Source organism: Haliaeetus albicilla, chromosome 12 (assembly GCF_947461875.1).
Source record: "Haliaeetus albicilla chromosome 12, bHalAlb1.1, whole genome shotgun sequence".
Classification (NCBI taxonomy): Eukaryota; Metazoa; Chordata; class Aves; order Accipitriformes; family Accipitridae; genus Haliaeetus; species Haliaeetus albicilla.
In genome coordinates, this window is record NC_091494.1 from 25691811 (window position 1) to 25705009 (window position 13199).

The 13199-nt window shown below is 46.9% G+C and overlaps 1 protein-coding gene across 3 annotated transcripts in view; it reads right to left on the reverse strand.

The window, feature by feature from the left end:
* The window catches only part of IGDCC4 (immunoglobulin superfamily DCC subclass member 4), a 100811-nt gene that overhangs the window by 13556 nt on the left and 74056 nt on the right, over window positions 1-13199 (reverse strand). For 2 of the 3 annotated variants that reach the window (XM_069798592.1, XM_069798590.1), the window contains 9 exons: window positions 12219-12392; window positions 11425-11658; window positions 6178-6285; window positions 5228-5411; window positions 4434-4561; window positions 3314-3484; window positions 2647-2784; window positions 2037-2142; window positions 748-982 (listed from right to left, as the gene is read on the reverse strand). In XM_069798592.1, the coding sequence (XP_069654693.1) occupies window positions 748-982; window positions 2037-2142; window positions 2647-2784; window positions 3314-3484; window positions 4434-4561; window positions 5228-5411; window positions 6178-6285; window positions 11425-11658; window positions 12219-12392 (1478 nt within the window). The remainder of the gene's footprint in view (window positions 1-747; window positions 983-2036; window positions 2143-2646; window positions 2785-3313; window positions 3485-4433; window positions 4562-5227; window positions 5412-6177; window positions 6286-11424; window positions 11659-12218; window positions 12393-13199) is intronic. The other variant, XM_069798591.1, reaches the window with a different exon arrangement.

Below are 13199 nucleotides of genomic sequence, written 5' to 3' on the forward strand. Positions count from 1 at the left end.
GACACATGAGCGCATCATTGATGCAAACGTGAAATCCCATGTGCTCACAATGCATTTGTTTTACTGAACCTCCTAATTACTTTACATGCTCTCCCTGGGCTACAAAGAGAGACATAAACAGATTAACTAAATTAGGCCAATTAAAGGTTCCCTAATGGAATGAAATGTTTCAGGCAAGCTTGAGAGAAGAAATGGGCAGGGAGGAATGAAAGACAATGCAGTGTCAGGCAAACCAAGCAAGGCAGGAAAAGACTACTTCAAAAAACAAGGTTCACAAATAAAACAATTTCACCTCTTGTATATCTTCAAGGGTATTCCAGTGAACATGCTATTTATGGACAAAGCTCCTTTTACTCTAAGCAAAAGGAGTATCCTGGAAGGCAGAGCATCTACTCTAGACATCACGCTTTCTCATGCCATCTATATGCCACAGCAACAGCAATAGTGCAGCTTTCTGCAGCACTAAGTTTGGTACTGCTGCTCTGGGCATGAGGGGCCGCTGTCCCGGAGATGAAAAGGGGTGGTAGATGGCACAGGGATCCCAAACTTCGATCTGACAGCCAAGACTGAGCCAGTCAGTTTTACAGAGAGGGAAATGCATGGCTGCCCAGCACCAGCCTGCAGCCAAGACCATCGACACTTTGCAGAGCCAGGACAGCATCAGACCCTGGCTTCCCAGCAGTGACACACCAAACAAAGGCTCTTGCCTAGGGTGGGAGCCCAGTCACCACATGCCTGGGTCCTTACCTTCCTCTTCCCATGGACAATGTCCTCAGGGAGGCTCGTGTGGATGAGGCTGTGCACTTCCGTCAGTTCTGTGATGTCCCCCAGGTGCATGGGTGCATCCTCCGGGACTGGGGACATGAGGGACTCTAGCTCATGTGAGTCCAAGGTGGCACTGGGAGCTGCCACCCCTTGCCTGCTCCGGTGGTAGTAAGTGTGGTTGCTGGCTCCCTGGGAATCCAGGTCTGGCAGGGCGTCCCTGAGGGAAAACAAGCAAGAGTTGACATCTCTCGTGAGCCTCACTTTCCTCTGTCCCAAACAGCCACAGACTGCCAGATAAAGTGATCCCCTCCAGGCCACTCAGCCTGTCCTTGTGGAAGTGACCAGGCCCAAGCCCCTGCCCTGACGCTCCTGAGGAAGACGATCCTCTATCCACATCCTATTGTAACAGCTTTCACTGCCATAGCCTCTCCCCAGCTGCATCTCTTCACCACCTTCACTAATCCTAAAGCTCATACAATGCATGGTGCTGGATGCAAAGCCCTCCCTCCCCTCACCAGTGGATCACAAGGGCAGCAGACAACACAGGTCCCAGCACTAGAGCAAGTGCTCTCTAACCCCTGCCCGTGGGGAATTGTGTCACTCCTGTCATCTCTGCTTTACAGATAAGAGGTGCAACAGGACAGAAAAGTTTGGTGGCCACATTAGGACAAGAATTCAGAAGCTGCTTGTTGCTAGTCCCAAGATCTGCTGCCAGCTCAAAGCTCTTCTCAACAACTAAGCTGGTTTCTGATCATGGTCTTTCCAAATGCTTGTGGCTGGATTCAGACCTCTGGGATAGCAGCGGGCTTTGGGCTGAGTCCAATCCTCCTTAAACCAGCCTGTCATTCACTGGAAAATCTTTCATCATTTTCCCAACTGGAAGTTAACAAACCCTTTCCAAACATCCTTAGAGCTGTCCAACCTCAGAAGCAGAACACTGCCCACACTAATGGACACAGGTAATAATCTGGCAAATAGTGTTTTTTCCCTTTTCTTTTTTTTTTTTCTTTCTCTGAAAAAAAACCCCAAAACCTATTAGTCTAACAATGCAAATTAAAGAGAAACTACTGAGAAAATAAATCAGTGAAAAGACCATACTAAATATGTTCCTTAGCCAGCTAGCACTCCCAAGACTCAATCTTTGTATTAACTGATGTCATACACCACATCCCGAAGAGCGGAGCTGAACACGACAAAGCAGTTCAAGAGTGTTTTTTGTTTCCTTCCACATCAGCCTCCTTTACCTCCTGCAAAGGTGAAGTGACACCTACCTCTGCTTGCTGTTGCGGAAACTGGCACACATGCAGAAGAGTATGCAGAGCAGCCCCAGACAGACTCCCACAATGATTCCCGTGACAGAGTGGATATCCAGAACATCTAGTAGAGGAAGGACAGATTCATCATTTCAGCTGCTAGGAGGAGGAAGATACAAAGTGTCTGATGTTCAGAGAAGCAACAGCTTCACTAAAACCTATAGGTGATGCCTCTATACACATAAAGAAAGAAGATTACTTGGCAGTGAAAATTTAGAGCAGCTTAAAACGAACTGGCACCTATGCACATTCATCAATTTCACACTACGCAGGCCTAACAGAAAGGCAGCAATATGCAGGTTGCATGTGCCCTTCCATAGGAGCTGGGATGGGGAAGAGAAATGAAGTTCAGCTGTGGGATGGGTTCTGGAGCTGCCTGAGGCCTGTGGAGCTGCACATCTGAGGACTCCACTGTGATCCTCTGCACTGGCCTACACACAGTCGCATCTTACATCCTGCACAGTGACATCAGGCAATTGCTTGGCAAACAGAAATGCCACTGCTGACAAATCGCAGTCTTCAGCAATGCAACTCACTTCTTGTACTGGGACAAAGGGGAAATTCGTACCAGACAGCTTCTCCCGGAGGGTGTGCACATCCTTAACGTTTGAATAGGGACCAGATCCCACAACTGTCTTTGCTCCCATCTTGAAGAAGTATCTGGTATCACTTTCCAGGCCATGCACTTCAGTGCTGAAGATATTTCCTGATCAAAAGCAAGTAAAAAAGAGGTTTAAAATATGCAGTTTCAAGAGTATTCAGACGCTGCAGCAAAGCAGCAGTGGAATTCTGTTGGACCCTCAGAAGTGAGGGATTTTGTGTCATGAGCTCTAAGAGGTAATTCATACACCTCTTTGGTATTAATGAACTTGCTGCTTAAAGAGCTGATCATACAGACTGCATGTGGTGTTGCTGGCATACGTTCTCCTAGGAATTACTGGCTGCCAGCCTGTATCTGCAGGATGTTTGCCGGATGATAATGGCTATTTCAGCCCTAGACATGTACGATTTCATATCTTAGCAGTCATGTCCCTGAAGTCTCCTATATGACCAGGACAAGGCCCAGCATATGCTCCAAGAAAGCTGGCAGCATGAGCTCTTGAATGTTTATTTGTATGTGCTCAAAGTGAGGCAAAAATCAGGGCAGGAGGACTGAGCAACTGGCTTTGTAGGCAGGGAAGAAGGCAGGAGGAGGAGGACCTGGTGGAGTATTACAGTACCTCAAGGAGGCTCACCTTCTCGCGTCAGCAAGGTCCACATGTCATCTGGCTGCGTGTTGTTGGCGTTATACAGGATGAGGTACTCCACAATGATGCCATTAGGCTCGACAGGGGGGCACCAGTGCACCTGGACAGCATAGGGGTTGAGCGGGTGCAGCCGCAGGTCAGATGGAGGAGTCGAGGGACCTAGTAGAGACAAGTAAAGACCTAGCATGAACAGCAGAAAAGAGGAGGAAAGCATTCAACCTGCAGAGCATGACAACTGCTCTGTGCTTTCTCTGAATCCTTCTCAGTGGTGCCACAGCCATGTTTGCAAGCATGAAATGATGGGCGACCTGGGTGGCCAGACACCTCATCCAAACAAGCTGTGGAGAGTGCAGAGAGGAGGCTGCTCTGACCCCAATACAGGGCAGTACTCGTGCATCATGGCCAACCAGACAAGGGAAACGTGACAGTGCTGAAGAAGCCACGTAGCATAGTTTGAGACTGTGCAACATTGCTCATCTTTGAGAAAATATTCCCAGCACACACTTGCTCCTTGTTGCTTTCTTTTGCATCTTCCCCAAAGCCCTGCTTGCGTTGCAACTAGTCCCAGCTAGGGGCAGGACACACAACACCTCCAAAGGCCATCGATGCTGCTCTGTGAAGCTGAATACTGGAGAAGCTGTCACAGAGTAAGGAGATAACCCACTGCAGCTGTCAGGATCATCTCTGCCTCCTAGCCTTCACCAGGCCTGAAGCTAAGAGGTGGAGGTCTTATTGGAAAACCAGGCTGGTCAAGGCACTCTTGTTCTGACAGTGACATTCAGCATTGGGGAGGACCCAGCACTTAAGCAATGCATTATCAGCTCTCTGTAACGAGCAGAATTTCTCTGAACCCAGAGGCAATCCTACAGTAACAGCAATCATTGCCTCAATTCTCTTTACATGCTCCTCTCTGTTTACAAAGCAGCACTTCTTTAATGGGCTTGGAAATGCCACCAGGATGCTTAGCGGCTCTCGGCATGTACTCAGGCGCATCATAGCTTAGACGTGATCTGAGATCACATCTCTCAGGGGCACATTAGGAGGGATTTGATAAGAGATTCAGGGAGAGCCAGGAAAAAATCAGGATTCAATTCCCATAAATACTCACGGTCAGGAAGGGTGAATCGCTCCACCACGCTGCCGAAGGGCCCATCAATGCCAACACCATTGGACTGCACGGCAAACTCATACCTGGTGTAGGGCTTCAACCCACTAATGAGAATGTCTTCATCCGAGCTGCCAAAAGAGGACACATTCATAAGGCCATGAACCCTAGATGGTTCTCCCACTGTCACCCTGATATCTTACCAGACACACTGTAAGAGATTATCCTAACTCTTAGAGTATTTGATTTTTCACCTAAAGCTTCATCTCCTGCAGTCATGTGAATGCAAGAGCACTCAGCTCCCAGATACAGAGCAAAGTAGGTTCCCAGCCTCCAGGATCATTACTTGCAGAGAAAAGCTTGAAAACACAACCTGGTTATAGGCTGAAAACCTGCACAGGAATCCACATTTAAAATACTTCCCCAAATTATTATAACTGTATAAACTCTAGCAATTTTTAAATCAAAGTTGTGAGGCCCATCTCACAAATCATGAATGCTTTGAGACTGGCCATAACTGCACCTGGCTATGTTATTAACACGGAAACAAACATGTAAGGTCCAACCAGAGCAGAAAAGATGCAGAGACCGGCCAGTAAATGATCCCTTGGTATTCAAGTCAGAAAAGTCCCAGTGCCACATTTCAGCAGTTCTAAATATATCTGTGACCAAGGCAGACGCTTCCCAGCATGTGAAACACCCAGGATTTTGCTCAGTACTGGAACTTCCATGCAGGTTCTTCCCGCCCCGTGTTTATTCCTGACACGAACAGATGAATGCATAGCATCCCTCTTTACCTTGTGTAGTATGTAACAAGAGAGGCGTTTTTCAGGCCCCAGGGGCTGAAGCGCACAGTGTAGTTGACGATTTTGACTGTTGTAAAGTCAGGTTTCTTCCACCTGAGCCATATGGAAGTCGAGCTGTTGGACTCTGCATAGACTTGGACTGGAGGCAGCGGAGGACCCTTCTGCACAGGGGGATCTATGGTGCAAGACAAAAAGAGAAAAGAGATGTGGAGACATAAACGACAGTACGGCAAGGAACAGACACAGAAAACATGGAATAAAACAGGTCTAGGTTGTGAAGCCTGCACTGATATACTAGCCCCCAGTGTAAGCCTAGATGCCCAGCTCAGCTCTTCTGTGCATGCAGCGGTCCACGCTTTTCCTCACATGTGGGAAAGATCACAACGAGGATCCATGCACCAAGGTGGTGGTGTACTATCATGGAGCACTGGAGGCCAGCTTCAAAGACTGACAGGCCCACATCAGGGTAAGGAGAAGCCGAGACTGTTCACCATCCCACAACAGACTGGCAGAGCCGAGAATGGAGTCTAAGTATTCAGAGCTTTTACTTTCTTTGTAACACTGCAAAAAGTCTGGCATGCTGCTATTTCACATTCTTGAATTTTTATAACATCACAGATGAAACCCAGGTTATTTGGCATTTCCAAGACCATCCCTGAGCCACTAACAAGGCCAGAGAGAACACAGTGAAGTCCATCCACACCCAGCAGAACAACCACTCTAATGAGAAGGGGGATATTTTGCTTCTTTCTCTCCTTCCCAAGATAACTCCTCCAATGCAATTTGCAATGACTGTCAAAGGGAGTTTCCTCATATTGGGACCTTCCCCGTTTTCATATTGTCCTTCTTCAAGTTCATCTTCTGTAACTTTACTTCTACCCTTCCTTTGAAGCCACATGCCAAGCAGAAGAGACAGACAACAAATGAAGGGCATTCCTCACCTACTGCTGTTGCGGGTGCCTTTTCTGTTTTGCCCTTCCAAACCGCTGCATAACCGTCTTCGTGCTTATTGAATGCCACCAGCTTCACCTCATAGAGTTTCCCAGGAGCTGGAAAAATCAATCAGGATTTGTCTGGGGTTATTTTTGTTACCAACCCTCCCCAGTTAGACATGTTTTCTTTGGTCTGACCAGCTTTTCTCACCATCCAAGAAAGTAGCTTGAACAGAGTTGTATTTGCTAAAAATACAGGAGGAAGCCCCCCTTCCACTTACAGGCTTTCCACATTCAAATACTGTCTCACTAGTGGTGCACATATCATTACAGCTACTCTCTAGGTCTCCCCTCGCTTTTTGCAGAAATTATCAGCAGCAAATGGATTTGGCCCAGCCACCAAGGGTTAACCAGTGTCATGGCCTGTAGTACATCATCTCAGGATCTCCCCTGATCTTTCTCCCTTGCAAACTACTAAAGAAACCTATGCACGGTGACTGCTTTCTCTCTCCCATGCAAGTGGATGCACTGCAATGTTTATTCCTGAGGAGTGAGGACATCCTCTCCTCTCCAAAATGCACCTCCCATTTCTAAGGTCCTTTCTGATTTATTTGCTGCTATGAGGATCTTCCTTCTGGTAAGTCCTCACATACACTGTTAAGTCACTGGCTGCTTTTGTTGTGTGGTGACTCTTTTGCCTTCACAGCAGAGTTTCTTGATTTGCAATTAGAAAAGCAACAGCATACACAAAACCCACACCAGAAACCTGAGGGTCCTCATTACACACTCTTCCCATCAGACAGCCATGTACTCTATGGGGAACCTCACACTTGGACCCAAACGGAGCTGCAGGGCAGGGACCTCTGTCTCCAGGCAGTGCTGCCCTGGTCCAAAATTCACTTCCCTCTTTCCTCCAGCCTTTCATCAGCTTAAATACTCCTCTGCTGTGTTAAGTAACATCTGAGGTTTTTTTTAATGGAGATGTTTAATCAAGGAAACAACTTGGGAGATATGAAGTTCTCAAATAAGACACTCGCCAGCTTCTCCCTTCAGCAGCCAGCCTATTCAGAAGCTCAGCAAGAGCAGTCCAGACTGTCTTTGGTTGCCTTGGCTGCAGCACATTGATGAAGTTTGTTAATTTGGGATGTGCCTGTTCATTCCCTGCCCTGATAGATCACTGCTCTCTTTGCCAGACAATGTAAGCAAAATAAAACCTTTCTTATTGATGCCAATTTTATTATTACTGCGCTGATTACACTCCCAGAGGCTAATGGTACCAATTACCAAAGGCTTTCTCTGCTCCACAACACATGTTCACGCTCAGAATATAAAAACAGTTCAGCCACATTTCTCTCCCTGAAAGAATCCCCAAAGCAAACAGAGTTTTGTCTGCCTCCAAGGCAGCCTGACCTGCATTTCCACACTCTCTAGCCACAGGAAAATGTTTCAAACCCACACAAGGGCAATGAGACCAAAGGGCACTCAACTTCCAAATGGCTGGGACCACAGGTTTGGTGGAACAAAGAACCCTACAGTTCATCTCTTGCCAGCACACACACTCTGCCTCCTGCCTGAGCATTTGGCTGGGCTTCACTGGGACACAAGCTCATCACAGATGATGTGATCCAAAATGATGAGGAAGAGCTCACAGATGTGATGCAGCTGTGGGCAGGTCCTGTTGGAGAATGAAATGAAGGAAAGGACAAGTCCTCCATCTCCATCCCTGGGTCAGATCAATACAGCAGCCACTTACACGTGAAGCCAGGGGAGCTCTACTACAGGATCAAGCAATTTGCATTCTGAAAATAGGGGTATTTTGGATTTCTCAGTCAGAAGCTTGGCTTCAATTTTTATACACAGGCCCAGATGTTCAAGCTCTTAGAACACGCAGACATAAAGCTCTATCAAACTGTCATGAAGCTAGTAGGCAGCATGAGAACAGATGTATTTCACTGCATTCCATCATACATTAAATATAAGCAGAATAATCTAGTCCAGATCATTTCAAATCACTAATCTGGATGACTGCATAATATATCCAATATGCTAAATATGTTGTTTCATTCAGTTTTTCAAGGTGTTCATATTGGCCAGATGCCATATGCCATACTTTCCTGTAAGTGGGAAAATAACCTGATCTCCAGGGAGTCACTCCCAGAGGAATGCAGTCTTCCTTCAGGGGAATGTAGAAGACAGGATCAGATCCTTACTGTATATTTTTCATGTAAATTATGGCCCTGGTAGTTGCACACCATTACAGAGACTAACTGCTAGAACATAGATGAAAATCAATGAGAATTTCTCAGGCAAAAGCCCTCGTGGTGATTCAGGACAGCTTCCTTTTGATTTTGTGGGCTCATGAAATTGCTCTATTTCTTATGTGCCTTTGAAGAGCTGTCCACCTCTCTCAGGATTTCAGCACATACCTCTCAGACAAGATACAAGGCATGTCATTAGCAATATCACTCTAAGGAGACATGGTTTGCTCCAGAGGTTAGCACGAGCATGGGAGAAAAGTCTTCTCTTATTTCAGACAGCTGAAATGAAGACAGCTGAGTCATTACCAAAGGCAAAATCAAGAAGCCAGATGTTGGGGGTAAAGCAAAAGATGAGGAAGTCTGCAGGACAGAGAAGAGGCGGTGGACAAGGCTGGCACCATTTCAGTAGCAGGACCAGCCAGTGCAAGAGAAGATAAAAGAAGAATTTTGCACCTAACCAGCATAATGAACCTTACTGCAGGCTAAAACACAGCCTAACATTACAGGAAACTACAAGGAGGGAAACGTGGGCAGGGCTTTTTGCTAGTGTAATAGTTGTGCTATAACTGTGAATAAAGAGTAGCTGTGCTCAAGAAGCTCTGTCCAAAGCTGCTTTCTGCACACCCATCCACCTCTGTCTGAGGCATGCCTCGAAAGGAGCTGTCTCCCCAGAAAGTGCTTCCCCTCTTGCCCTGCTGTGCTCCTGGGAAAAAAACAAAAAACCCAAGGAAAAGCAGGAAATCAAAATTCAGCTATTCAGGAACAAGCAGTGGGACAGGAGTTTTGCCTCTCAGGCCATACCCCAAACCAAGACAAGACAAGGGGCAGAGCGTTGGCTTCAGTGACACTGCAGAGATGTGGAGCCAAGGGGCATTTAGTGACTGTGTTGCAGCAGTACATCGCCTCCAAGGGGGAAGATGGACCTCATTTGCACTGACGTGGTATGCAACCATGTCTGAGCTACAACTCAGACAGTGTGTAATCCTGGGATTTCCTGACACCATTTCAAATACTGGAACAGGCTTCCTAGAGAGGTGGTTGATACTCCATGCCTGCCAGTGTTTAAGAGGCAATTGGTCAATGCCCTTAAGAATTTCCTTCAACTTTTTGTCAGCCCTGAAGTGGTCAGGCAGTTGGACTAGATGATCGCTGTAGGACCCTTCCAACTGAAATATTCTATTCTGTGTAAACAAAGAATATTCTATTCTATTCTATTCTTACCTCTTCAAGCTCTTGACCCAATTTGTAGTTTCAACTGTGACACCTCTTCAACAGCCTACTTCCCCTGGGCCAGCCTGGGCAAATCTCACTCTCCCACCAGACAGCACCATTCACCATATGCAGCCCCCTTACCCTGACATCAAGAGATACTCCCAAGAAACAGTGTTGGGTATTTTGTTTGCTTTTACAGAGGGATCTTAGGAGTGGTTTCCACTGCTGTGCTTCCCAGGCAGACATCCATGAGCTGGGAAATCGCCCCAGCTGATTCCCCATCAGCCAACATGCAGCAACATAGATCACGTTATCACTGCCAACCTTTCCCAAGACTGCTACCCATTCTGCCTACAAGACCCCTAATGGAGATGTAAGTACCTGCGCAGGGTAGCTCCTCACCATAAAACTAAACCCTTCTAAATCCCAACCACTCCTCCTCCTTGTTTCATGTCCAGACCCCCTGCCTTTCTCAGCACAGCCAGATTCCCTACCCCTTCCTTTACTGTACGCGTGCAAGAGCAGCGCAAAAGGGAGAAAAAGAGAACATCCACGGCTGGAAGAAACCCGAGACTCTTCCTAACACAATGATAGCCGATACACAACTGCCAAATCATAAGGAAACCATTAGGGCTTGACGGGTGCCCAAATTTAAGGAAGTAATTACAGAAGAACAAGCAGCCTTCTCAGCATCATCGTGCCAGAGCATTTGGAACCAATTCAACCCACTCCCGAGTCCCTCCGCTAACTGACTTGCCAGTGGTTAGAGCAGCGCGTGATGATGTTCACATGTGGTTTCCTCAGTGCAATAATTACAGACCTAAGTTCTTCAGAGAAACTCATAACTGTTAACACCCTCTCAGTGGTAGGATGGCTGCAACATAGCTGGAAACCTACTTAGTGATGACACAAACTGTCTTTCCAGGTGCTGCAGCCTGACCTTTACACCATGCATAATATATATGCTAGACGCGTAAGATGAACCAGCACAAGAAACACTCGCCCTGCAGTCTCAGCTCACTGGGCAGTAACAGGGATGAAGCATGAAGTGGGGGATGGAAGAACTCTAAGATGCAGAATCCTGTTTCAAGGATGCATCTGCCATGACTCTCTTCTCTCTCCCTCTTCACCCTGTATCAATGGGCAAATCAACTAATTAGTACAATCATGTGTTAGAAACATAACTCCTTATGGGAAACGCCAAGCGCAGTTAGCCAGGCAGGCAGATCTGACTGTGGGCAGACTTGTTCTCCAGCCACAGACACTCACTCTTCTATCTCTTTTGCCTTATGGGGAGGTGGAGAATACTGACCCAAAATTAGCATGCTGTGAATTAACCCATCTCTGCATTTTAATACAGAGAGACTTCAAATAGCATGCAGTAATGGAGCTTCTTTGAAATACACAAGGAAGGAGAGATCATTGTCCTGACTGGAGATTTTAATCCAGGCACTCTTTATAGTGACACGATAAAAAACACTAATTGATTCAGATCTACTTATCAGCATATACTAAGTATACTAGTAGCCCTTGATTAAATATACAATCCTTGCTACACTGGCATCAGAAATTTCTGTGTTTCAAACTCTGCTTAGAACAAGCCCCAAGAGCCCCACTCCAGAAATTATTTTGGGTGCTTTTAAAAAAGCTCACACGGTCCTGGTCCTATGTATCTGCAGCCAAGCAGATAATTGAGCCTCTTGGAAGCATCCTGGGACTACTACAAAGTGCAAGAGACAGACCCTGGGTTTCCACACCAACTGCTAAGACGACATAACCAGCTAACCTAGTCGAGTCAGCTCATACTGCTTCACTTTCCTCTTTAGTTTTATGGGCCCTACGTCCCAGCTCTCATCTTCAGCACCATCCAAAGGGCTTTCATCACTGGACTCCTCTGGGCCCACTTCTCGGTAGTAGAGCTTGTAGCCAGATATCTGGGCATGGTTGGCTGGGGGCTGCCACGTTATCAGGAGAGACTCCATCTTCGCTCGGACTTTTAATTCGGTCGGGGCAAATGGAACTAGAAGAACAACAAGACAAGAGAAGAACATTCAGCCACTTGTCTCCATATCCCTGCTCTACTGAATCCTCCCTGTCCTCGGTAGCGAGGGAGGGGTGTGAGGAAAGGCTGTCCTATGAGTGGGATGTCTCCACTGTCTGGTACAGTTACACTCTACTGATGACAGGAAAAAATAATGTCACAAAGCCACTATGGGAGTTTCTCAATGTATTCTGAGATACTACTGTCTTTAACCACTGCTGGAGTCTGGCTTGGGCTTAGCTCTGTTTAGCAGAATTGTCTATCCACTCCCAAATGTCCTAACACTGGGGTTTGGGGGTTTTCTTTCTTTCTTTCTTAAGAATTTTCACAGCTGCACATAGAGGGAGGAAAGACCCACTACCCAGGCAAGCAGCAAGACATACAGGGGCTGCTCAACAGAGATAAAGGTGGGTACTTTGGTCTAACCAAAACCAATGGTTATAATTCCCTAATGAAAGCAAGTATCTCTGATTATGCCTCGAGTTCCCCAATGTCCTGCACACCCTGCCCCGAATCCCAGGCATTACCCAGCCTCCTACCATGTGTCTGGTTGTCTCTGTCAGGAGTCCGATGCTGGGTCCACTCAGAAGGGGCCCCATAGCCCACGCTGGTGCTGGCTGCGATGCGAACTTTGTATACTTTGTTAGGATGGAGCGAGTAGAGAGTGATTTGTGTCTCATTTCCACCCACTTCAATGGAGGTAACCTGATCTGCTGGAACCAAGGCAACACCATTGAAAACATGGTTTTCCCAGTCAAAGGGAAATACAGCTGAGCAGCCACAAAGCCTGGCTACCCCCATGTGGTTTGCACACCCTGGGCTGGCTTGGCTTTGCCTAATGAAATCTCATGCCACCAGGAAAAACTAGAACTATAGACCAGGCAGAGCTGATATCCTGACTGACAACCCCCTTCATCACATTCAAAACTGCAGGCTGCCTTCAGCACCATTGAGCCTGCCTGGAGGGGAGCTGTCAGAAACCTTGCTGCTGCTGACCTGATGGCAGAACATGAGCACAGCTGATGGTACATTCCAGTGCTTCTCATTGCTGTATTTAAATCCTCACCTTAATTTGAACCAGAAATGTCCAGCAGCACTGCTTTCTGCAAAATTCACACCTTCACCCATGCCGGACTGAGGTTTTATCGCTCCCTCTTCAGCCCACCCAAGTTTGTAAGGGAGGTAACAGGAAATTTAAACTGAGAATGGCCTGGGATTTTCACTGTAACAACTAATTAGTCTTGCTGAAGATCCATATTGCCTGTTTGGTGAATGCAGAGGTCTTGCTCTTCAGCTTCACCTGGCATAAACTCAGCTGGGAGTGCTGTCCCTGCTATGTAACAGAGTATTGCTGAGTGTGATCCCTGGACTGCAAATGTTTCCAAGGTATTACAATGCCACAGAGCCATTTTTGGTCAGGGCAAAAAAACAAGAGCCAGGAGTCACAGTGCAGACTACTAATCCAGATCAAACACATGGGAATATGTCCAGCACTTCATCACACTCCCCATCCTTCTCTT